The sequence below is a fragment of the Cuculus canorus genome, chromosome 18, assembly GCF_017976375.1.
Source record: "Cuculus canorus isolate bCucCan1 chromosome 18, bCucCan1.pri, whole genome shotgun sequence".
In the NCBI taxonomy this organism is placed as follows: domain Eukaryota; kingdom Metazoa; phylum Chordata; class Aves; order Cuculiformes; family Cuculidae; genus Cuculus; species Cuculus canorus.
In genome coordinates, this window is record NC_071418.1 from 7,828,128 (window position 1) to 7,854,026 (window position 25,899).

Below are 25,899 nucleotides of genomic sequence, written 5' to 3' on the forward strand. Positions count from 1 at the left end.
TTGCTTTGCTGTAAAACAGCATGTTTTAACATGGATTGCATGTTAAAATAAGCTGATTAATCCTTCTGATAATTTTTCACTTCCTAGATATCAGCAAAAAGTCTTCATCGGGTTTGACTATTGTACTTGAAAAATGTGGAACAGATTGAGAAACCACAATAAAAATTGTGAGAATGATAGATAAAATAACATCTGTGATCTACTAAGAAATTTTTAAAGAACAAATGTATTTTAATCTAGAAAGTAGAATAAAGTTCTAACTAAACAATTTTCAAACACCTAAAAAGTGCTGCCAAGAGGACAGAACTAAACTGTTCCCCATTTCTGCCACAGCAGGACAGTTACTGCAAAGGAGATCATAGTGTCAGGATGGCCTAGGATAGACCATAGGTCTGGGATATAGTGCTTGGATAGGTAATCTACATAGAAATCACAGAATTGTGGAATGATTTGGGTTGGAAGGGACCTCAAAGCCCATCCAGTCCCATCCCCTGCCATGGGCAGGGACACCTCCCACTGGGTCAGGGGCTCCAAGCCCCATCCAACCTGGCCTTGAACCCCTCCAGGGATGGGGCAGCCACCACTTCTATGGGCAACCTGGGCCAGGGCCTCCCCACCCTCACAGGAGAAAAATTTCTTCCCAAGACCTCATTTCAACCTCCCCTCTTGCAGCTTAAAACCGTCCTCCCTTATCCTCTCCCTGCACTCTGTGATCAAGAGCCCCTCCTCAGATTTCCTGGAGCCTCCTTCTGTCTTGGAAGCTGCTCTAAGGTCTCCCTGGAGCCTTCTCTTCTCCAGGCTAAACAACCCCAACTCTCCCAGCCTGTACTCATACAGGAGGTGCCCCAGCCCTTGGATCATCTCCGTGGCCTCCTCTGGACTCGCTCCCACAGAGCCATGTCCTTCCTGTGCTGAGGACTCCAGAATTGATTTTAGAGATTTACAGGGAAAGTGTTTTCTGCTAAGAATAGTTAAGTACGAAGGATAAATTGTGACAGAAATTTTAGATGCCTGTCTTTGGAAGCTTTAAAGAAGAGATTAATGAAACATCTGTAAAAAAAGCAATGTAGCTTTAGTTTATCCTGCCTGGAGGAAAAGAAGGATTAGGTGACCTTTTAAATGGGTCACACTTTTCTATATTCTGGTTTTTTTTCTCCTATTGAGAATAAGGTTTCTCCACTGGTATTTCTGAAGTAATACTTCTTTTTCTCCAGGGAAATCTGTTATTTAATCTGAAGTTTTCCATTTCATTCGTCCACCTCTTCCTCACTGCCTAAATACCTGTAGGTATATGTTGCATATAAAAAACATTATGATAAAAAAGAAATATTATGAGATGAGTTCATTAAGAGATATTTTCTATGAGGCATTTTAATCTAGGTGGCTTCTTTAATAATGCTAGCTTTTATAAATAAGGTTCCAAGAGGTTCCAAAGAGGTTCCAAACATCTCCAAATATTAGATTCAGTTTTGCAGAGGCAGCAGAGGAAGGGTCATAAGATAACTCAGGTGGGAAGGCGCCTCAGGTCCTTGGTCCATGCTCCTACCAGGTGGGGTTTTTTACAGTCTTTTCAGTAAAGAATTAGGGTGGCAATAATCCACCAAAATGCTCTGAAATGCTAACAAACTCACTTTTTTTATATTAGCATCAGCAACTGCTTAAAAGTCAGAGCAGTGAGGGCCTGTGTCACTCCCTTTTCCTGAACTGACGTAACTGAATATGCTTTTCCAATACTAAGACTTCTTTAAAGCATCCGTGGAAATATAGTTTCTTTATTAAGAAAAATACTACTGTTACACAAATATACATTTTTTAATTGATGAATACTGTTTCATTCTGATCTAATATTATACTTTAAAGAATACCTTGAGATACGGTTCAAATTTACAGCACTGAAATAGTGGCCAGGCGACGCAAGCCTTTGATTGGGTGTGCAGGGTCCTCTGTACTGTTGTGAAAAGAGTTCACGTATACATTGCAAGCTTTCTCTGGAGCTGTATGATCAGGAAACATGTATTTAATCTTTAGACTCCTTTCCAGCATTTTTCTTTTGTGCTTGAATTCCAAAATAGTTTTTGTGTATTTGTTAATGGTGGTGACGGCTGCAGCCATACAGCAAGTGAAGGAAGCCCATGCGAGGCTACAAACAAAAAGGTTTATCAGAAATTAGCAGAATATTTTCATATCTGAGTCCTTTGATTTTATTTTTCAAAGCACTGCGTACACATGACTGCATTGTTATGTTTTACGGAACAGCTCTGATCTCTGACCCATAATATTCATCCCAATTGATTTCTGATTTAACCCAATGCTCTATTCTTTTTCTCAGTCACAGCTGAGGAAATAGCAGTAGTTTCCAGCACCTGAAAATTCAAATGCTCAGTATTGATCAGATTCAATGGATTTTCAAAGACAGATCCCGATAACAAAAATCCTCTGAACAGCCCCATTTCTTAATAAATTCACTAGGTCTCCTCAGAAGATATGTTGCAATTATTTACAGGGCCAAAATAAAGGGTTTTTACTTAAGCCTGTTGTCAAAAATTTGAATCATCTTATCTGAAATGTTCCAGATACAACCACATGAAGCACATATCCAATATGGAAAAATTCACCCTACGTGGCTAAAACTGCCAGATTTTAACACAACTTATGTAAGGCAGTTGTCTGGGGAGATGAGGGCAATAAGTCTGGATCTGGTGTGTATAGAGAGGAACCTCTGCTTCATGCAGAGCACTCGGAGGTCTCTGTTCTGTCTGAAGGGTGGCAAATGCAAAACACTCAGGCTTCTACATCGTATGCAATCAACTAAGACAACTGAATTTGGAGAAAAACAGCTGGTTACTGAACTGCACCTCCAGGAGTAAAATAAGGCAGACCCATTCCTTATAAATTAGGTGTGCGTTCCTTGAATACAGGGTAAATTGGCTGAAATGTAATGAAAAAAAATAAATATAAACCAATAGGTACCCATAGGACCAGCCATAATCCCATGTGTGAGGTCTCCAGTCTTCAGGACCAAGATTTACAGTCATTTGAAATACAGTTGTGTACATCATGTGAGCAACCATGCCCAGAAGACCTAAAAAATATAATATCATAAAAATATTAGTAAGTGTGAATTGAGGGCATTCTTTGTCAACTTTTTACAGTTGTCCCTTGAGCTCCTGAAGAATATTTTATGAAGTATCTAAATTCTATGGATCACTTTAAAATGCTGGACATTATAATCTAAGTGTATTTATGGGTCGTGTATTTGCCGAGGTAATCACTAATACAGTCCCTTGGCACATACTCTATATGCTAGGGGAGCCTAGGGAAGCAATGAGATGTGCAACCCACGATCCTAAAAGGTCTCTGTTTTCCCTTAGTATTTTATTTTCCAGTAGTGAAATTCCCTGTGAAGTATTTTTGTTTCCAGCTTCATTTGCAAATCCATAAATACCCTTGCAGTATCAACCAGCCTGCTCTCTAAACCACATGAACGTCTCTGAACAGCAAGTCCCCCACCAAACTCACAAGACCCCATTTGTTAGATGTCCCTGAAGCAGATATTCCATGGATTCTTACACAACAAGCTAGCTAGCACACAGTAGCAGGTTTGGGCCCCTCACTACAAGAAGAACATTGAGGAGCTGGAGCACGTCCAGAGAAGGGAACAAAGCTGGTGAAGGGTCTGGAGCACAAACCTTATGAGAGGTGGCTGAGGGACCTGGGGCTGTTTAGTCTGGAGAAAAGGACACCGAGCTAAGACCTTATCATAGTCTACAGCTCTCTGACAGGAGGTTGTAGAGAGGTGGGTGCTGGCCTCTTCTCCCAAGAAACAAGTGATAAGACGAGAAGAAATGGCGTCAAGTTGCACCAGGTGAGGTTTAGACTGGATATTAGGAAAAAAATTCTTCACTGGAAAGGTTCTCGGGCATCGGCAGAGAAAGAAAGGCATATAACTGGGATGTGAACATGAGGTCCTGTGCTGGAGCTCTTCGCTCAGCTCTCACACAAGGATTGCCCAGATACACAAAATTGTGCCGCGTCTTGTATTGTTAGTGTCTCCATAGGTAATGTAATAGCTTTGTAACTTGAACACTGTTATTAATTTTCAGGCAGGGGTCTATCAGCATTGCATTTCCCAGATGTAATAAATGAAAATCATTAACTGTACCTGCTAATACGGTGACTACGGCAGAAAAGGCTTTGATCTTGAGCCCATCAATGACAGTACTGTAGTAGCACATTTCTACTGACATAAGAATGGCTCCAATCAGAAGTAAAATGATGTACAGAAGCTCTGCGACAATAGAAAGCCATAAAACCCCTACAAAAGCAAATCAAGAGCACTGATATTACAAGCAGTCTTTTACTATTTTCACCATTTCTTTCTTCTTCATTTCTATTGTTCATACAATACTAAATAAATGCTGAAAGGCGGTGACCATGCTATTGCAACACCTAGAGGAAGACTTTAAGGTCAGTGGATACTCTCAACTATAATTTCCTTTGCTGATTTGGCCATTTAGTGGAGGAGCACTTTGCACGTTCCTGCTATGCACTTAAAAATTTTACAGTACAAGGCGGAGTGCTATGGTTCTATAACCAGTGGCTACCCTAAAATTAAAAATTAAATTAAAATTAAAAGTTAATATAAAAAGAATTACCGCCCTATTATCTATTTGGTGACATCACAGTTGCAGAGTCCAGAGACGAGGGTACCAAAAGAGAAGACCATGTTACTCGTGCAGAAAACTGCAAGGCCACACACACAGCCACAAGGCCTGAGGGTCTAGTCATTAAATAATATCTTCCCTGTGGACTTGAATTTCCACCAGATAGGATCTTAATTGGACAGAGAAGCCTGCATGAGCCCAGACATTCTCCAAGTTTGACTGAGATTAATTTATCTGGTTATCTGTTAATTAATCTCTTTCTGGATATCTGTTGATTACATCTTATGCAAGAAGTTAATCGTCCCATGACGTCTTCTCAGCCTGCTGTTTTACTATTGGCACGCTAACGTCCCACTTTCAGGAGCAGAAGGTCTTCTTCTGTCCAGACTGTGGGAAGATCTGGCAAGCAACCTCCCCAAACCTTAATTACAAATAACAACTGAAAGAGAAGAGGTTAGATTAGATATTAGGAAGAAATCTTCTACACTGAAGGTGGTGAAACCCTGGCCCATGTTGCCCGGAGAGGTGGTGGATGCCCCATCCCTGGAAAAGCTCAAGCTCAGGTTGGGTGGGGCTCTGAGCAACCTGATGGAATTGAAGCTCTCCCTGCTCACTGCCAGGGGATTAGACTGGATGACTTTCATGGTCCCTTCCAACCCAGATCATTCTATGATTCTAATGTCCCACATTTAGGAGCAGGAGGTTGTCTTATGTCCAGACAATTGCAAGAACCGGCAAAAAACCTTCCCAAACCTTATTAACGACAAAGTGTGTCCTGAGAGACCAGGTTGTGAATTCAAATAGTGATTTCATTTGAAGGTACATACTAATAATCATAACTTAAAACCAGAGACATCGCTCAGACATGTAATTGATTACTAAATGCCAGTAAAGACTGTCTGTGTGGTAAACTACCCTTACTGCAGATATTGACCATGTGTGTGGGACTTCCCAAGTTCAAAGGCCATTTAGACATTAAATCCTTGGGCCAGGCTATGTGTGGGAGTGCCTGGGAAAGGTTTATTTCTCCAGCAAATCCTTGTCTTGGGAAGTCCAGGTGTTACGTTGCCCAACACTATTGGCTACTCCAACTATGAGAGCTTGCACCTTAACAGTTTCTATAAGCAATCCATTATTATACATGCACTGAACAACTGTGACAGTCCCTGTGTATGATGCGTAGGGATGATGAATTCAGGAGGGGTGAGCCTGATTCATCCTGACTTTTGTGCACACAGAAGCTTTCTGCACGTGCAGAACACGAACTCACTCTTGCTTGTGCAGGGTAGGATTCTATTTTGATAAAGGACTTCACTACCCAGGCATTGCATCTCCGTTTTGTTTACACAAAAACCCCACGCATCCCTACCTTGATCAGTGGCTGGTGTCAGACTGATGAAGCTTCTGCATTTCTCATCTGAAAAAAAAAACCCCAAAATTAATTTTAAAATAAAATCCAGAATTATTTTGTGTTCTGTCATGATCTAAAGGAGTAGATTAATAGAAAGCAGAAAATGCAAAAATCTACCATAATACCACAAACTGCGACGATTGGGAGAAATTATTTCTGATGAGGTTTTGTATGCACAGAGTCCCTAGTACCTTGACCTGTTCCTAGGACTTATCTGGAGAATCCTTCCAGACCTTGTCAGGGCAGACCCAGACTCTGGAAGAGTTACAGAAAGACTATGAATTAATTCCCCAAAGGTTGGAGCTGTAAAAGCCAGATGGGAAAACGATCAGCTCTCTGAAAGCCTGGCAGCCTGCGTGCCATCCTCCCTGTGAAGGAAGAGCTGCTCTCCTTACAACAAAGCTGCTGCTCACACCAATTTCTTCTAAGCTTGATTCCAATTTCTTTCTGTAAGCTTGGATTTTCAAAGCCATGTGACCTCCTGACCCCCCTCCCCAGATGTTGTGAAAAAAGCTCTTGGAATTAATTCTGCTCTGAAAATACAGGGTGGGTTTTTTCCAGCCACTCACTGCGCTTACAAGAACAGCCAGAGCAGATGCACGAATTAAACAACCCCATATTCATAGCAATCGCCACCTGAAAGATGTTTGTTGGAGATCTATTTTGCTCCAATCTTTCCATTTAACCCTTTAAAACTGCATGGCTTACAAGGCCTTCTGGTAGAACCGGACTTCTGGTGACTGTGAAAATATTTGAGCACAGATGACGGTTAATCTGACTCCTCTGAAGTTTTATTCTAGTTGTTTGTTGTAAATCGATCAGGATATTAAGGGGGGAAACTTAGTGTTGACGCAAATTTCCAATAAATTCCTATTTCTTGCACCAGCTAAGTAATTCCCTTATATAAAGATTCCAAATTAACTAGAAGCTTAAATGGCAAGCTAATTTCCTTCTACTGACATTTGCATATGCAGAGTGAAACTCAATTAAATGCCACCACTCATGACTAGTTACTGTGCAAATTATGTTTCGGCATGTTGAAAATAATCTTATTCTGCTTTGATTGATGAAAGGTAAAGTTGCAGGAAGAAAGTAGAAATACCTGTGCTTAAGAGGAAATCCATAAGATAAATTAGATCACAGATTTAATTGCTCAAATGATTTTTTAAACACCAAAAAATCACATTGTTTTTAATATGTTGCCACAGGGGATGGTAAGCGATCATTTAAAGCAATATGTTCATTTTTGCCTAAGGCATTAGCAACATCAGAAAAGTAAAATACTTCTCTGTTAAAGTAACTTAATTTCCTGCTCTGGATAGAAGAGTGAAAAAAAATTCCTCTTCATCTGTACTACAAGCTGTTGCTCTAAAGTTCCTTGCAGAATTTATTAGGGATTGACTACATAGTGCCCCCTCCCCAGAGAAGAGCAATATTTTCAGGATATTTTTTCCTTTAAAACACATCCACAGTGCTGCAGCAAAGAGGGGGGTGACACCAAATAAGCAGGAAGAACTCTGATTACGTCTTAAGTGAATTTACATGGTTTTACTCACCATCTTCATCTACAATTTCTTCACAGGAATACCAAATCCCAGCATGAAACTTTCGCTCGACGAACTTATCGTCTCCCGTCTCCCAGATGTACTGCACGGCGTTGCTGTTGTTGGCGTCCGGGCTGTTAAAGCGGATACAGTGATCCCCACTGCTCTGCCCTTTGCAGAAAGGTTTGGCCACTTTTCTCGTCCCTTCGCACCAGTGGCTGCTGCTGAATGCTGTAACAGAGAAGACTAAAGAGAGAAAACTGAGAGAAAACGCTGCAGAGGCTCTTTGCCTTCTGTCTGCAGCTGGGGTTGAAGCTGGCATCCTCCAGGACTGCACCAGCAATTATTCCAGACACAACCTTTTACAAAGCTCTGTAGATATCTGCCTGGTCAAACACCTGCCTGAATTCACCATCTCATTCTTCGTTCCTCTCAGAAAACCAGCTTAGGAGTTAAGACGGAAAAGCAGAGATATGGGCATGACCAGAAATCATGTGGCAGAAGAGATTAAGGGTATAGGACGGGGTTGCTTGGCAGGAACGTCTTGTGAAAGAAATATGAGGAGGTGTGACAATAAATTCCAGTTTGCCTCTTGAATCACAGGAGTAAAGATAGACAGAAGCATTAGAAGTACCCCAGTATGTGAACAGAAAAGTATTTATACAAACACAATATACTTATTTACCTTCATCAGCAGGGGGAGACTGATGCAGCTTCTGTATTTCTCAGCTAAGAAATAAAATCTTAGAGTTCCCAATGCTCCTGTTACACTGAACACGGATTAAATTGAATGTGGCTGTGAATCCTACTGTAAGGAAATACATGAGGAGGCAAACCTGGGTTCTAAATTAGAGCATTTCACGGCATTACAGCACTTCCCAAGACCTCTGGGAAGGTGATTGTGTCTGTTGGAGGTTCCACCAGTGACACATGGAAGTCAGACATTGCATGACTTTGCTGTTGAGGGACTTCTGAGCACTGTCCAGTCTGCCTCCATGAACCCAGGTTAGGTGAAAAATCTGAATTATCCTCATTTTCTCTGTCCCTCTGTTCTTTCGGTGAAATAACATATTTTTCCTTCATTTAAGAAACATTTCCCACCTTGATATGTTATATGTGTTGCTTTTTCTGCCTGTTTGATAGTGCAAAAAAAAGAAAGTGATTCGAAGAACCAGGAGGATTAGGAGTCGTAGTAAACTGTTGCCTCATTTTACAACTGTAAGGTCAAACCACATGCCCTGAGGGAGAGGGATACCACAGGATCTTATCTTTTAATGAAAATCATTCTGATTTTTAAGATGACTCTCTACCCTCAAGATGTCAGGGATGGAGAAGCTGTGGCTACACAGATCCCAGCGTGAAACTCAAAGAAACAAGATAAACGCCTGCTTATGACTGTTACAAAGATAGCTTGAACGGCTGGTCAGTAACAGAGTGAAAGACCAAGCAGGGATCCTGACTAAAAAGAGCAAATCTCACAACCAGAAAGAAGCCTTTGGATTGTGCCAGGAGCTTTTTTACTGCAGCTTTGTGTTATGATATTTTCACAAGGATGTGGAACTCATGAACTCCACTTTTTTGTGCATTGACACCATCTCTGGACAGTGTTACCAACTGCCCAGCACATCTACGAACAGGGTTGGTGGAGGGAGGGAAGTTCTCGTGAGGATTAAACACTTATTTATGTCTCTTTTCGCAGAAGTAACCAGCACAGGTCTCTATTCAAACTTATTTTGAGGTCTGTGAAACCACTTACTCAAGGCAATTGAGCTCACTTGGGAAAAACACCAATGCCTTTTAGAGTTTTATGCCCATTATAAAAGTCAATTAGCATAAATGTCATAACACTGTTATATTCTTTGACTAAATAGATTTTGGACTCAGCTATGTATCAGTATCTGGAGTCTTCAGAAAAAGCTCTGTCAATTTTTTTGTCAAGGCTCCCGATCAGGGAGCGCAGGGATAGGATGAGGGGGAATGGTGTTCAGCTGAAAGAAGGGAGATAGAGATGAGATTTTAGGATGAAATCTTTTGCTGTGAGGGTGGGGAGGCCCTGGCCCAGGTTGCCCAGGGAAGCTGTGGCTGCCCCATCCCTGGAGGGGTTCAAGGCCGGGTTGGATGGGGCTTTGTTCGACCTGATCCAGTGGGAGGTGTCCCTGCCCATGGCAGGGGATGGAACTGCATGGGCTTTAAGATCTCTTCCAACCCAAACCATTCCGTGATCCTCAAAGCATGACAATTGTAAGATAGACGCTGAATTTATTATATTACAAATGATTTTATTCCCTGAGCCTGTATAGCGCATAGCTTATTAATATGTCCAAGCTTTTCTTTGCAACCAGAAAAGCTGCCAGGCTGGTAGTCATTGGCAATTTCTCCAATCTCACAGCTGAAGCTGTGAATAAAACACTGAATATCACAAGAATTGTAGTAAAACTTTAACTGCTGGTAACATCGTTTTGTGTACATTAGAATCTCCCCAATCCTGCACTTACTGTGTGTGTATGACAAAATACAATCGGAAAGGATAAAAACAGCTACTACTGAGTTTTTTCCTAATGGCCAATGAGATCCAGTGATCTTCTCACACAAAGTTTTTCCTGTGTTCTAGGGAATCTTTTCATGGTTTCATGAGGTGTATATAAATATATATATATTTATGGAGCTGGATTGCATTCTTGCAAAACCACTGGCAAAATTCCCATGGAGTTTCAAGGGGACAGGATCAGCCCTTTAATGTTTTAATAGTTTTCTGACTTCTTATTGGCTAAAGGACAAGCTGCAGTAAGCAGACTTGCTGTGAAGTTTAGAGTAAATTCTCTCTGCCTTTAATCAGAAAAAAACAAATGTAGTTGGGGTCTAGCAAGTGTAGACACTTTAGGAGTCTTTCTCACTTACTTGCAAGAAGATTCATGAAGCAGTTCCACTCCTAAAAGAAGAATTTTTTACTTTTTTTGTCATTGGATAGGGTGTTACAATTGATCAATAGGAGAGGGAAATAGCATCATATCAGGGACGATTGATTAGAATGGGCATGGTAACACTTTTTGGTCTCTGTTCCAGCATGGGACTCTGGTCCCGAATATCTCCTGCACCTGCCAGCTCTGTCATGATCTTGTTTCTAATGAAACAGGTAAGCTATTTCAGTAATTAATAATGAACAGATTAAAAGTTGATGTCGATCATGTAACATTTTAACCTTCCCAAACAGCATGGTTGTTTCAAAAATAGTGCCGACATAAGAGTTTATGCTTATTAAAAACTAGTATTGAAATATATTGACTGCAAATCTGTAGCATTATGTATTATAACTCACTCTGACTGCGTCATTTATTACAATTTTCTTCTATTGTTTGTTCATACAGTGAGCAAATTGTGTTTACATCCATTTATACAATCTCTTTTCATGCTAATATTGGTCGGTGTTGAATTATATCTATTTTTCAGTTTTCCTACCAGATATCAATGCTGTTGATTTTTATTTTCTACTGTTTCTCCCTGTTCAAAAACCAAATTTGCATTGTTTCCAACAATAACTTTAAGCCTTTTAGAATTGTATGAGGGGTGAGCATTGAACCTCAAATCTGTGAAATCGGTTGATCTTGATTTCATCCTGCCCTGCAGATTCTTACAAAAAACTAGGGAATCTGTATGTGATCCCTACTTCTATTTCTTGTTGACCTAAACTATTCACTTCTTTCTTTTTAAATCTGTTAAAAAATCTGAAAGCTTTCATCTTTGTCTATATTGTATAATCTGGAAGAGGTTTAGGTACTTAATGACAGAATAGCTCAGTGCAATTCACTTCAAGGACATTTTCAAGTTTTTAATCATTATCATTTATTTATTAATATCAACCTCGATTTAATAATATTTAAAAAAAATTAACTAAGATGTAGTAAATTGCAATTAATTGGAATAAAATTAATATCTAGGTTTAGGGTACATGTCTATAAAATAAGTGTACATGAGATTAAGTGTAATGGATAGGCTTACTTTAAACTGAAAGTATTATTATCTACTCCTCCGTTTATCAGTGTTACTAAAGAAGTGGTTTTGAATGTGTATGTGTTGTAGAGACCACAGCACTTTAATGAAAAATTACCAGGAGATACATATCCTGTTTGGGTTTTTTTTTAAATAGAAAATATTCCTAAAGCTTTTGTATAATTTAAACCTAGAGCTTCTCTTACATAAATAAATATAGAACTCAAATAATTGTCAGCGTTGTGAGACATCACCTTAAACCTGTAGGACACCTCATCCAAAACACCAGTTCCATCTATGCTAACAGAAAAACTCCATCTCTTTTGAGGTCTGACCTTTGGAATTAGCCATAGTAGCCAGGCAAAGTTGCACCAAGGGCAAATACTACTCATTAATACTGTCTTGTACGTCTTTTCAGCATCCCCCCCTTGTATGTACGAGCCCAGGAATTACCCTCCTGTACTGCAATGTTGTCTGCAGGTGGTTCATGTCACTTGATTTCTGCAACTGAATATAAATTCTCAAAAACTCCTGACATTTATTCCCCAGCAGTGGCTTCTAGGAGTGAAATGTTGCATTAGGTCTATCATGGTGCATGCTCTGTAGAGGAGTTTGTTTCTCTGGGATCTAAATGGCTCTTAAGAACAGATCATCGCCTGCTCTTCTCTTATTTTCCAATCATCTGCTCATTTGTTGCTTAATTTAATTTATTTCATATGTTCTTTTAGCTATATTTCAAATTTACTTTTGAGGTCAACTAACAGTTCTTAATTTTTTGTTGGATGCAGCACTGATTTTATACAGACTTGACTTGGTTTTTTTCATCGGAAAGGCTTATGGGAGAGACCCCAGCATTTCACCGATATTTACATCATTATCGATCAGGTGTTGGTACCCGACTCTGCCCGCAGCTTTGCAGAGTGACAATTGCATGAGGAAGCGCTGTGAAATGGTCATTTATGTTTAAACTGCTCCTCATCCCTGTTGACTGAGCTGTGTGTCAACCTTGTCTCTAAGAATGGAACCCAACGAGCACCTGGAAGTTTTCCTTCTATTTTCTTGGCTGTTTAATTCACTTGTTTATTAGAAAATGAAGTGTTATCCCTTATATCAAGCAATCTTTTCTACCAATGTATCATGTCTATGCCTTTGCCTCTCCAAATGAGGTTCGCTGACCCAGAAGTGTCTGAAGAATCTCCTCTGGCTCCCAGCATTTTGAGGCCTACAGGAGGGAAATGTCAAGATGCTTTTTATTTTAGAAACATGCATTCCTTTCTCATGGCTGCTGTAAATATTCTCTCCTTATCTTGCAAGCCCATCAGAGAAAGATTAATTATAGACTTTCTACTCCCTGGAATTTAAAGTAGGGTCTGGAAATTAGCTGAGAGACTAACAACGTATTGGGCAGGCAACATTTTACACAGCAAAGACATGCATAAAAGAGTAGTCTCACATGACAGACAGCTAATATTCTCCCCTGTTCTTGTTTTGAAAGTAAATAAATATGATTTTCTTCATTTTTCCAACAAAGAGAGATTCGAAGATAAGGATGTGGGTGAAGTTGACCACCATACGTTGCCCTGGTTACTTATGTCAGCCCTCAGCACACCATCAAGCACAGATAAGCTCAGGAGAACCGCATGTGTAAAAGCAGTTTCCAAAAAAGGGTTTAGTCCAGACAAAAGGAAATTGAGAATCATTCTTTGGTATAATCATAGAGTGGCAATAGCATAGAACCACAACCCTGGTTTGGGTTGGAAGGGACCTTAAAGCCCACCCAGTTCCAACCCCCTGCCATGGGCAGGGACACCTCCCAGTGCATCAGGTTGCTCAAAGTCCCATCCAACCTGGCCTTGAATGTTTCCAGGGATGGTGCAGACGTGACATAAGGACTATTTCTTTTTAGAAAACTTATAGTTAGCCTGCTCTATGGCATTATCCTTTCCCAGCTGCTTTGCTCCTAATTGGGCATTTCTTCAACAGCACAAACCTAACACATCACCAAGGAATTTTGCATTTAACTCTTCTATTTTTAGCCATTCCTTTCCTAGTCAGCAATTATCAGCTATGGCCCTCTTAAAGGCCTCTGCAATCAGAGTGTTGTGTGATAAAGATGTGTCACAAAGGCGCATATTTACAGAGAGCAAGTTAAAATAAAAGAGTCTTCTCTAGACAGCCGCATCCCTTCCATTGATGCTACAGATGTCCATCACATCCTAAACATCTCACTATATATAAAATCATAATTAAAAACCCTCTATAGCTGGGAATCTGTGGGGTTTTTTTTTAACAGCAGAGCAGATTTTGTGCTAAGACTGTTTTTATCAGTGGACACAAATTGAATTCTCTCCTCTGTGCTAGCAAACGGTGATCTACCTCAGGGACCTGTCCAGGAAACAAGGACAACCTAGGTGATGTTGATGGACAAGTAAAACTAAAAATTGTGTTTTCTAAAAAAAAAAAAAATAAAAGAGGATAAGAAAGATATCTATGGCACAATTGCACCTCTTGGAGGAGACGTGATCTTTGTGCTGGGCAGCAGTACCGAGAGCACTGGAGAGAAGGTGCCAGTAGCTAAATAGTATTGCTTACTCTTTTATTAATTTTTTTACTATACTACTCAACCAGATGTGCTTGGTTATCTTTAGAAGTTCTCTAAAAATAAACAGCCCTTAGAATTATCATCAATGAGATTCATAAATTAATCTAGAAGAAACATAAACACATGAGAAGCATTAGGAGACTTGCACAAATTGACTCTAAAAAGCCTGGAAAGACTGTAAAATTTGTGAAGATAAGTATCAATTTTCAACAGTGACGAATGAAATGCCTGTGTTTTTGGTGCACACTCATGCGTCCTGGCAATTAAATAGAATCATAGAATAGTTTGGGTTGGAAGGGACCTTAAAGCCCCTCCAGTTCCAACCCCTGCCATGGGCAGGGACACCTCCCACTGGCTCAGGCTGCCCAAGGCCCATCCAACCTGGCCTGGAACACCTCCAGGGATGGCACAGCCACCACTGCTCTGGGTAACCTGGGCCAGGGCCTCGTCGCTCTCATGGTGAAGAAGTTCTTCCTTATGTCCAGTCTAAATCTGCCCCTCTCCAGTTTATCCCCATTCCCCCTCATCCTATCCCCACAAGCCTTTGTAAACAGCCCCTTCCCAGCTTTCTTGTAGGCCTTTCAAGTACTGGAATGTCGCTGTAAATTCTCCTCGGAGATGGATATATATATATAGTCTAACTCTGCTCCTCTCCAGTTTACACCCATTCGCCCTCATCCTATCCCTACAAGTCTTTGTGTAGGGATACACAAAGTGTAAACACTCCCTCCTCGGCTTTCTTGTAGCCCTTTCAGGTCCTGGAAGGTCACAATATATCTATGTGGATTTTTTAAAAGGGACTTGATGCAATTTGAATGGATTTCTGTGGTAATACAGCACCATAGGAATACTTCTGGAGAAGGAAGGGTTCTGTCTTTACCTTCCTGCTTACCTATTCCTTCTCCATTCTCCTCTTCTCCATCTCTTCATCAGTTTCTTGTAATGGACGGAAACTTTCCACTAAAATACCAAAAGGCTCTAACTGGTTTTCCTCATGTGCAGTATTTTCTCTCACAGGCCAAAGGATCTCTGCTGGAAAAAACCACTACTGGATGGAACAAATATAAACAAGAATGCTTGAAAATGCTGCGGGAATCAACTGTAGATACTGGTAAGGCAACAAAGAGCATAATAGAGCAACATGTTCAGTAATAGTGATGAATATGCACATATGGTTTTATTTGCTTTTCAGAAGCGTGTGTCTGTTCATAAGTTCTGAATGTACAGCAATCAGCTGTAACGAGATGTACAAACACGCAGTCATGAAGTTGATGACTCTCTTTGTCCTGAAACATATCAAGTTCCTACTTGTAAAACAAGATCATATAGAGAAATGAAACATTGAACAGATGGTGCTGAGCTACCACTATGGTGAGGTACTGAGTGCTTGGTTAAGAGGTAGCTACTATCTCTTACTGATAAGAACCACGTCCTTTGGATGAAGGAGACCAGTTTTCACTTCCCTACTCAGCCAGAAGGAATTCAAACCCATTTTCCTGGAAATTATACTAGCCAGAGGACAACAGACCATCCAGGAGAAAGAATATATCTCCCATCTCTATGCTTTAGAAACTGAGCCTTGGCAGACACGAACACAAAACACATGGGGTGAGCCACAGTCTGGGTTCTGCGTAGTCAAAGCAGGAGCTGCTCTCTTCTCACACGACTGCTCGTGCATTTTGTGATACAGTCATCAGGTTAACAAGCAAAGACTCAGAGACCAGGTTGCCCCTATGGTATTGCCAGTATGATAACAAAGCTGGGAGACTCTTACCTCCAGTAAAATCCACCTTCTAGGAAGCTTCATCATCCACAGGCACATGCTTTCTAGTAACAGGACACGAGTACCAAGAAAAGTACAAACTTGCTCCTGGAGTTTTTCTTTTTGTTGTCCTTTGACATTTTGGAAATGCTACGTTGTCCTCTCCTCCTTCTTTCAGTTGATTTTGAGCAGCACCCTTATCTCATAAAGGGGTGGGTAACACCTGCAGCTGTGGTGGAGATTCAGGGAAGAAGGGCAGCAGTCATTTCTGCACTCAGCATTGCACAGGGAGTGCCCAAAGTTTGTTTGCAGGTTTCCATGATTGTCCAGTGTCTGAACAGCTTTCTGTAAAGCCTCTATTTTGCCTCTCTCCCCAGGAACCTATTGTAATGGAACATTTGATCAATTTGTTTGCTGGCCTTACTCACCCCCAGGAAATGTCTCTGTTCCCTGTCCCTCGTATTTGCCTTGGCTGGAGAACGGTAATGTGAAAGCGGTAACTTTTCTTTAAGTTTGTGCAGTGAATCCAGCTGAAGACGGTGCTGGTATATCTTCTCACAGAGTCCTTTGAAGTGCCTAAGGGCTTTCTTGTCTCACTTCTTTTTGCCTCTTTCACCTCTTTTCTGAATAGAGCCACAAATTGTTGTTGATATTTAATTTTATACTGATTTTCTCCATCTGTGCTTGTTGCAGCTCCTTATTGTCTGCTGTACAGCAACATTTCCAGGATCACGTAGCCCTACTGTCAGACCTTTATTGGTAGTAACAGATTTGGGGTTCACTTTCTGGGGTCCCTACTGACCTGAGGCATGAAGCTCTCTCTCAGAAAGCTGGAAAAGCCAAACAAAGGGCAGTCCAAGCAGTCAGCCCTAACGTAGGACGTACCGCACCATCAGCAAGTGCTGTGGTGAACAGGCTTTCCAAGCAGCCTTTTCCTGGAGAAAGTGGAGCAGGGAGGCTTTTAGGAATGGGAAAAAGAGCAAATCTGCAGGAGCAAAACTGTCTAAAAGCAAACAGCATTCCCTTTCTCCCAAAGGAATGAAAGAACATTCCCTTCACCACAGCCTAACATTTCTGAATCTTGCTACACAGCCTTTCTTAGCTGCATTTCTAATGCCATTTGGAAGGACCAATTGTGTCCGAGTCCTTTAGTTAATGAGACACTGCTATGGGTTGCTTATTCTAGCTTCCTCCAACCTACCACGCACATGGTTTATTCTGTAATGCCATCATTTGTTCTTTTTTTTTGTGCTGCTAAACAGAATGAGACCCAGCCTCTGTTTAGTCTCTCAAACAACTGTTTCTGCCAACAATTTAGAAAAAATTCAGCTCTTCATAATAAACTTAAAATCATCTTCCTTCCCTTCATGTATAGAGACTCATCTCTTTCTAATTTTTCTGGCTAAACCTGGCCTTGAACCCCTCCAGGGATGGGGCAGCCACAGCTTCCCTGGGCAACCTGTGCCAGTGTCTCATCACTCTCATGGTGAAGAAATTCTTCCTTATGTCCAGTCTAAATCTGCCCCTCTCCAGTTTATCCCCATTCCCCCTCGTTCTATCCCCACAAGCCTTTGTAAACAGCCCCTTCCCAGCTTTCTTGTAGCCCTTTCAGGTACTGGAAGGTTGCTATAAAGTCTCCTCAGAGATGGATGTATATATAAATCTTTTGGATATAGGAATTATGCATTTGTTGTAAATACCATGAATTTAAGTCTGCTAGATTGCATTCCTACTTTGTTCTACTTAAATATGAAAAATATAATGTCAAAAACCAAAAGAAAATGGGCTTTTATTTATTTTTTTTTTGAGTGGGGGTTGGGGGTGCCTGTGGCTGTGGTTTAAGGGAGAAATCTTTAAAACCTGTATGAAAAATGAAATCTTTATTTTGACCTTTCAGACTAACCCTCTGTTTACTTTCAGGAAGCATAGGAAATGTATACAGAGTCTGCTTGGATGATGGGACTTGGCAAACAAGGGAAAACTCCACAGACATTTGGCGCGATAGTTTAGAATGTTCTGAGAAAAATCATTTCAAAAAAAATGTAAGTATGTTTTCTATTATGGTTTAATACTTTAATCTCCTTAATCCCTTCTTGAGTGACTGATAAAATACTTACAGTGAATAACTGCAAAAGATGTTCCGATTTCATTTAGATTACCAAATAGAAACCTGTTCTTCTATTTAGAAGAAGCAAATGAGGAAAGATTACAGAGGGGAATTCCTGCTTTAGATGCCTCAAATTGTCTGTTCAGAGTCCAGAGCTCACATGTGCTGAAGGTGTCCTAATGAAATGGCAAAAGACTCCAACTGGACAAGCAAATAACTTCAATTCAAAGCATCCCATCATCTCCTCCAAATCACTGTTGTCTGCCAAGGCCCAACACCTTCATTCCCTGCCCTTCCTGAGCCTTTAGTTGGTCCTTTGGCATTTGGGTAATCACAGCTGGAGGATGGATCTCAATGCTTGTGCCAACCCTCCTGGTCTGGTCCAGCACGCAGCCCGAGCGATGGGCTTTGTCAGCAGGGGAAAACAGGTCTCCTGAGCTCAATAAAAAGCAAAGTAGATATTCTCACTTCGGCAGCGCTCAGAGGTGAGTGAGGGGTCTGATCCTGTTTCCTGCTTGCACAGTTGAGCAATGACTTGCAGTTAATGCAGCAGAGATCCAGACAAGAGTAACCTGCTCGGCTCATCTAGTTTCAGCTTCTTCTAACATCTTTTATCATAGAATTCGGCTGAGCTGATGTCAAAATTTGAGTCTCTTAGGTAAGCACTATTACTGTTGAGTATCTTTTACTTTTTAGTACTTTTTTGGCTGAGCACTGTTACTGTTTACTAAGTAATATTATTGAACACCACTAGTTCAGGGCCTTCATGTACTAAGAATTTTTCCTAAACTCTTTATGTAGAGAGTACATGAAGTTCTAAACTTACAGTTTATTTATACAAATGTGATAAATATTCATAAGTACTGAGAGTTTTCCAGAGTTTGTTGACCGTTCTAGATCACAAACGTGTGGGTGGGAGAAGCATTACTTTTTCTCATGTGACAGCAGACAGTTTCTCCAAAAGCTTTAACCAGCTTTCCTACCAACACAAAGTGTGGGTTTGTACCTGTGTGTTGGGATTAAAGGAAAGCCTTGGGATGTTGGGAATAACCCAGAGATAGTGAGACAATATATGCAATATTTCAAAGTGGAGTATTTTCATTTAGGCTAAAGTACAGTTAAGTTTCATTTAAGCAGTTGTGTTCTCTGCAAGTTAAAGAGAATGTCCCTCTGATATGAAGGAAGGAATAAATGTTAAGGGAATGAATTAGCTTAAGCAATAATAAGAATAATAACAATCAAATCTTGGCCAGCTTGCAGTTAGAAAGAATGTAGTTGTAACAGGAGTTTAGCTTGTTTACTATTTCAAACAAGGAACAAATCAAGTATTGAAAGGTCAGTCCCCCAGCAGGAACAAAGGACACACCTGAGCTCACCAAGAGGACACAGTGAGGATGGAGATAACATAAAGACCATCAGAGGCTTCTGAAGACACAAAGAAACTGTGGTGTGCATACAAGACAAACTATGATAATAAATTCCTGGAAAAACAACGGACATGTAATATGTTTCCGGGAATCTATGTGGATGTGTCTGTTTAATCAGTATGAAAACCGTGCAACCAGTCTGATTACTTGGACACATTAGGTGGGTTACCCCCTGTGCACCCCGGCACCGTTTATTAAAGGAATAGCTGCTTAATAATCAAATTGGCATTGATTATTGAGTTTGGCTTTTTTATAGCCTCAGATAGCATGTTTTCTTTAAAATGGTGTTTCTCAGACACTGTTCTTTCTTTGAAAATGTTATGGTATAGTGAGAAGTCTGCTCTGTGCTGAACAGGTGTCTCTTCTGCAATCACCTCTGTTTGGAGTTTTTATCGATCTTAAAGCCAAGGCCAAGCAGAGCTGGAGCCAGCTCCAAATTAACAAGAGTTTTGACTGTTGCAAAGTTTCATAACATTAAAATTAGACCTTGGAAAGTAATAGAATAAGCATAAGATTTCTGGGAAAATGTATACATATGCATGTAAGTGGGAAATCTATTCTGTAACGAGGTCTTGTCTCATTGCACATGATTGATGGAGGTCGCTCCTGCATGTTGCCCTGGCCTGATGAAGGATGCTTGCTTTCTAAAACTCCAAAACAAGTGTTAGGGAGTTTTATTTACCAGCACTTTTTGTATCAGTAGTGTCTGCGCATATCGGAAGAGTCAGCTGGTTTTCACTTGCTTTGGTATGGCAAAATTGTCACAGCTAAGAGGATAATTCATGCTTTTTCTTAGGTTCATGCCTGTTTGAATGTTCTCATGGAGGAGAGTGACTAATGGTTGTGCTGTGGGAATCCCCTGCACCCACACTGCTCTCCCTGGGCACTTTCACCCTCTCCAAGAGGGTTCCAACCAGCGAGCAACAGCTCAGCCAGGCTACTCAGATAGTTCTCGTCAGCATGAATTAATTAGAGACAGCTACTGGCAGGAAGGCGGTGCTAAAATCCCTGGCACTGAGCCGTAAGATGACTCACAATGAAACCAGCAACATCGCTGAGGAAAAGACACAGGTTCCAAGGAAATCTTTGCAGGTCTAATATATGTTATGGAAGTCATATCCTGTATCCCTATGTGCCCTCTGCAGAGAAGCTTTTTTTTTGAGCTAGAAAAGCAATATGAAGGTATGAGAGGTAGACATAAGCAGTTACATGGAAAAACTTTGCAAGAAGAAATGTTAAATGAAGCTCCTCTGAGTTCTTATAAAATCCTGGAATGGTTTGGGTTGGAAGGGATATTATAGCCCATCCAGTTCTCCCCTGCACCTGTGGGCAGGGACACCTCTCACTGGATCGGGGCTCCAAGCCCCATCCAACCTGGCCTTGAACCCCTCGAGGAATGGGGCCGACTGCTCTGGGCAACCTGGACCAGGGCCTCCCCATCCACATAATGAAGAATTTCTTCCTAGTATCTCATCTAAATCTCTGGTTTTTTCAGCGTATTTGTCATTCAAGGACATTCTAGACATCTCTAGTCTAATTTAATATTTTTGTTTCTTTGAGCTCATGGCAGAAGTCAGTTTATTTCACTGACTGTAGGGAGAGCTGACTTTCTACGCTGTACAGACAGAGCTGATCTCTCTCTGTGTCCCCACGCCACAGGCAGAGTAATTGCACTTGTGTGTACAGGTAGAGCGAGTTGATCTCTGGAGTTATTAAACCTCCAGGGTCCCTTGGGTGCATGCAATCACAGCAATGATTAGATGTAAATGGTGTTTGTGCAGGAGCAATTGGGAAATGACACTCCAAGTGCCTTCAGACTTAAACAGAAGCTAAGGCTGTCTGCAAGTGTCTGTTATTCAATGATTTCAGGGGGCAGTGCAGGGAGCAGGCATCACAAACCTCCCCTGGCTGCCCTGCAATACAGAGAACTGGGACTCAAAATGTCTCAGCTGTGTTCAGTCTCTGCCTCTGTGTGTAACACTTCTTTTTCCTTTGTTCCTAGGAAGAAGAACATAAATTACTCACCACATTACAGCTATTGTACACTATAGGATATTATTTTTCACTCATCTCACTGGTGTTAGCCCTCCTTATACTTTCTTTACTCAGGTTAGTACAGATTTCCACACATTTTAAAAGTAAACACCCTAGTACATTGTTCTTTTCGTGTAATTGAATTTACTGCTCAGTTCCTGATTTAGAATAATAGAATCACCAGGTTGGAAAAGACCTTGGAGGTCATCGAGTCCAACCATACCTATTTGCCACTAAACCATATCCTTAAGTACCTCATCTACTCGTCTTTTAAATCCTTGCAGGGATGGTGAGTCCACCCCCTCCCTGGGCAGCCTCTGCCAGGGCACAAGAAATTTTTTCTTGATCCAGCCTGACCCTCCCCTGGCACAGCTTGAGGCCATTGCCCCTTGTCCTGTCCCCTGTCACGTGGGAGAAGAGCCCAGCTCCCTCCTCTCCACAACCTCCTTTCAGGTAGTTGTAGAGAGCAATAAGGTCTCCCCTCAGCCTCCTCTTCTCCAGGCTAAACAACCCCAGCTCTCTCAGCCGTTCCTCCTAAGACTTGTTCTCCAGCCCCTCACCAGCTTTGTTGCTCTTCTCTGGACGTTCCAGAGCCTCAACATCCTTCTTGGAGTGAGGGGCCAGAACCAAACACAGTATTCGAGGTGCGGTCTCACCAGTGCCGAGTTCAGGGGCAGAATCCCCTTCCTGGACCTGCTGGTCACACCGTTTCTGATCCAAGCCAAGATGCCATTGGCCTTCTTGGCCACGTGGGCCACTGCTGGCTCATGTTCAGTCGCTGTCAACAAACACCCCCAGGTCCTTCTCCTCTGTACAGCTCTCCAGCCACTCTTCCCCCAGTCTGTAGCTGCACAGGGTTGTTGTACCCCAAGTGCAGGACCCGGCATTTGGCCTTGTTGGACCTCATGCCATTGGTCTCAGCCCAGCAGTCCATCCTGTTCAGATCTCTTTGGAGCCTTCCTGCCCTCCAGCAGATCCACACTTCCTCCCAGCTTAGTGACATCCACAAACTTGCCTAGGGTACATTCAATGCCTTCATCCAGGCTGTTGATAAAGACATTGAACAGGGCTGGACCCAGTACCGAGCCCTGGGGACATGACTTGTGACCATCCTCCAGTTATTTAAATAACTTGTATTTTCCTATTAAGCATTATAAAAGCAATTCCTAGGCAGAATCCCTCAATGGCAACAACATGAATACAACAATATTTTTTTTTATTTCTGCCAATTAAATATATCCTGATGGGTTCATATATGATCTTTTCTCCTACAGAAAACTTCACTGCACAAGAAACTACATCCATATGAATTTATTTGCATCTTTTATCCTGCGTGCCGCAGCAGTTCTTATAAAAGACACAGTATATTACAATATTTACTCCAAAAGACCAAATGACGAAACCGGATGGATATTATACCTCGGCCCTGAGGTAAATTATTAGTTCATTGCTAATGATAAATAGGTGCTGCTAGTGGCTATAACACAGTTTTGAAGTTTGCAATAAGGCAGCAAGTTTTTGGGTGTTTGTTGATTTTGAATGCCATTTTTATGCTGATAAAGCTTGGGACAATCAAGAAAAAAATATTTTGATTTGATAGATTGTAATAGATTGACTTTATATGAAGTCTTGTATAGATAAAACAGCTTAATAGATAGTCAGTTATATTTAGAAACATCCAATTGAGAAAATCAACTCACACCTGCAGTTTTTAGGAAGAAATCTATGCGGCTGTTTAGGACTTGTGTGACATATAATTATATTTATTCACACTTGGTATTGAATGCACAATTGAATGCACACAAATTTTGCTTTTAAGGCAATTTTATCAAAGAGTATATTTGTTATGAAAGAGAAGAAAATAGTTTAAAGGCTTTTCTGTATTAGTAATATGTGCTAATTTTATTATGCTTGTTTAGATAATGGAGTAACAGCAAACACTGGGGATAAAGTACACTTCTATGTTATTGCATGAATCATGGAATCATAGGATAGTTTGGGTTGGAATATGAATATGTTTGCCCGTAGCAACAAGTAAAATTACCTGCAAGATATTAACCATAGAATAGTTTGGGTTAGAAGGGACCTCAAAGCCCGTCCAGTTCCAACCCCTCTGCCATGGGCAGGGACACCTCCCACTGGCTCAGGCTGCCCAAGGCCCACCCAACCTGGCCTTGAACACCTCCAGGGATGGGGCAGCCACAGCTCCCCTGGGCAACCTGGGCCAGTGCCTCCCCACTCTCATGGTGAAGAAATTCTTCCTTATGTCCAGTCTAAATCTGCCCCTCTCCAGTTTATCCCCATTGCCCCTCGTCCTGTCCCCACAAGCCTTCATGAACAGCCCCTCTCCAGCTTTTCTGTAGCCCCTTCAGGTACTGGAAGGTTGCTATAAAGATCTCCTCAGAGCCTTCTCTTCTCCAGGCTGAACAACTCCAACTCTCTCAGCCTGTCCTCATATGGGAGGTGTTCCAGCCCTTTGATCATCTTTGTAGCCTCCTCTGGACCCATTCCAACAGCTCCGTCTCCTTTTTATATTGAGGATTCCAGAACTGGAAACAATACTCCAGGTGGGGTCTCACAAGAGAGGAATAGAGGGACAGAATCCCCTCCCTCGCCCTGCTGAACACGCTTCTTTTGATGCAGCCCAGGACATTGTTGGTCTTCTGGGTTGTGAGCACACGTTGCCGGCTCATGTTGAGCTTCTCATCAATCAGCACCCGAAGTCCTTCTCTGCAGGGCAGCTCTCAATCACATCATTCCCCGTCCTGGATTGAAATCAGGAATTACCCTGACCCAGGTGTAGGACCTTGCACTTGATCTTATTGAACCTCACGAGGTTCTCACAGACCCACTTCTCCAGCCTGTCCAGGTCTCTCTGGATGACATCCCGTCCTTCCGGTGTGGCAACTGCACCATTCAGCTTGGTGTCATCTGCAAACTTGCTGAGGGTGCACTCAGTCTCGCTGCCTGTATCATTGATGAAGATCAACAATGATTCCTATTCTCTCATTTCTACAGATCGTAATCATTTGCAGAACTGCTCAGTTCTTCATGCATTACTTTGTTGGGGCAAATTACTTTTGGCTCTTAGTAGAAGGAATTTACCTGCATACATTGTTGATAACTGTTGTACTCTCAGAAAGACGACTGCTACAGACGTACATCGTGATAGGATGGGGTAAGTACAGAACGATTTCCATGTTCTTAACTCAGTGGTGCTTTTTTTTCAATCAGTGGTAAAGATTTTGTAGTGAAGGAGCTAAAAATCTGAACTCTTCATTTGTTTTGACATCAGTGATTCTCTACGAAGGTAAACCAGCAGCGATGCATTCCTTGCAGTTCAGCTTGACCTGCAGATGCAGGAAATGGGCAAATTGTTTAACGAGAGAACAGTAGTGTGACCGAAAATAGGGAATAAAATAAAAACTCCTTAAAACCAACTTAGTGTTAAGAAGCATCTTAGTATTAAGATGCCCCATTCATCCAGCCTTTTATTGACAGTGGTGGATGAACAGGGTATCAGTCTATACCATTTCTGCACGCTGAACCACTCAGCCAGTTCCTCTATTATTACAAGAACACATGTATATTCATTAGAATCCCTGGAATAATCATACACATAAATTACATTTCCCAGAATTAATTATAATATTTTTCCTCTCTCTTGTGCATGGCTAAAAGTTATTTGAGGTGGTGGTCTTCAAGGGTCTTGGGCATCTTGAGCAATGTTATACAGTAGTAAATGACTTATTCCACATTTGCTGTGCTGTACTGCTTGACAAATTTATCAGCCAAGGATAAAGAGGTATGATTTAACCTGTGTTGAGCCTGGAGAAGAGATGGTTCCAGGGAGACCTTAGAGCAGCTTCCAGTACAGATAGGGGCTACAGGGAATCTGAGGAGAAGCTCTTGATCATGGAGTACAGGGATAGGATGAGGAAGGGAAGAGGTTTCAGCTGAATGATGAAAAAATTGAGATGAGATCTTAGGAAGAAATATTTTCCTGTGAGGGTGGGGAGGCCCTGGCCCAGGCTGCCCAGAGCAGTGGTGGCTGCCCCATCCCTGGGTTTCCAGGCCAGGTTGGATGGGACTTGGAGCCCCTGATCCAGTGGGAGGTGTCCCTTCCCATGGCAAGAGGTGGGACTGGATGGGCTTTGAGGTCCCTTCTGACCCAAACCATTCTATAACTGTATGATTTTAAAAAAGTATTCAAACTCCAATATAAATAGCTGAAGCAAATGGCAGCCAAAAATGAAATTATAATCATTACAGTTGGAATGTTACAACATGTAGATGTCTAAAGGAGATGTTTGGTTGTTATCGAGGCTGTGGCAAGCTCTCTGCCAGTTTAACAGTAATTT

General features: G+C 41.5%; 2 protein-coding genes across 2 annotated transcripts in view; one reads left to right on the top strand and one right to left on the bottom strand.

Annotated features, from left to right (window-relative positions):
- Positions 1–46: 46 nt before the first annotated feature.
- Positions 47–8,747, bottom strand: GSG1L2 (GSG1 like 2). The gene is made up of 5 exons (XM_009567095.2): positions 7,632–8,747; positions 6,034–6,081; positions 4,163–4,315; positions 2,971–3,082; positions 47–2,140 (listed from the first exon to the last, which is right to left on the bottom strand). The coding sequence occupies exons 1-5, from the start codon at positions 7,939–7,941 to the stop codon at positions 1,885–1,887; spliced, it is 879 nt and encodes a 292-aa protein (XP_009565390.2). The 5' UTR covers positions 7,942–8,747; the 3' UTR covers positions 47–1,884.
- Positions 8,748–9,779: 1,032 nt separating this feature from the next.
- GLP2R (glucagon like peptide 2 receptor) overlaps positions 9,780–25,899 on the top strand; it is a 32,251-nt gene continuing 16,131 nt past the window's right edge. The window contains exons 1-7 of the mRNA XM_009567096.2: positions 9,780–10,752; positions 15,226–15,319; positions 16,348–16,452; positions 17,891–18,012; positions 21,507–21,613; positions 22,813–22,969; positions 24,557–24,716. Coding sequence (XP_009565391.2) covers positions 10,648–10,752; positions 15,226–15,319; positions 16,348–16,452; positions 17,891–18,012; positions 21,507–21,613; positions 22,813–22,969; positions 24,557–24,716 — 850 coding nt within the window. The 5' untranslated portion in view covers positions 9,780–10,647. The remainder of the gene's footprint in view (positions 10,753–15,225; positions 15,320–16,347; positions 16,453–17,890; positions 18,013–21,506; positions 21,614–22,812; positions 22,970–24,556; positions 24,717–25,899) is intronic.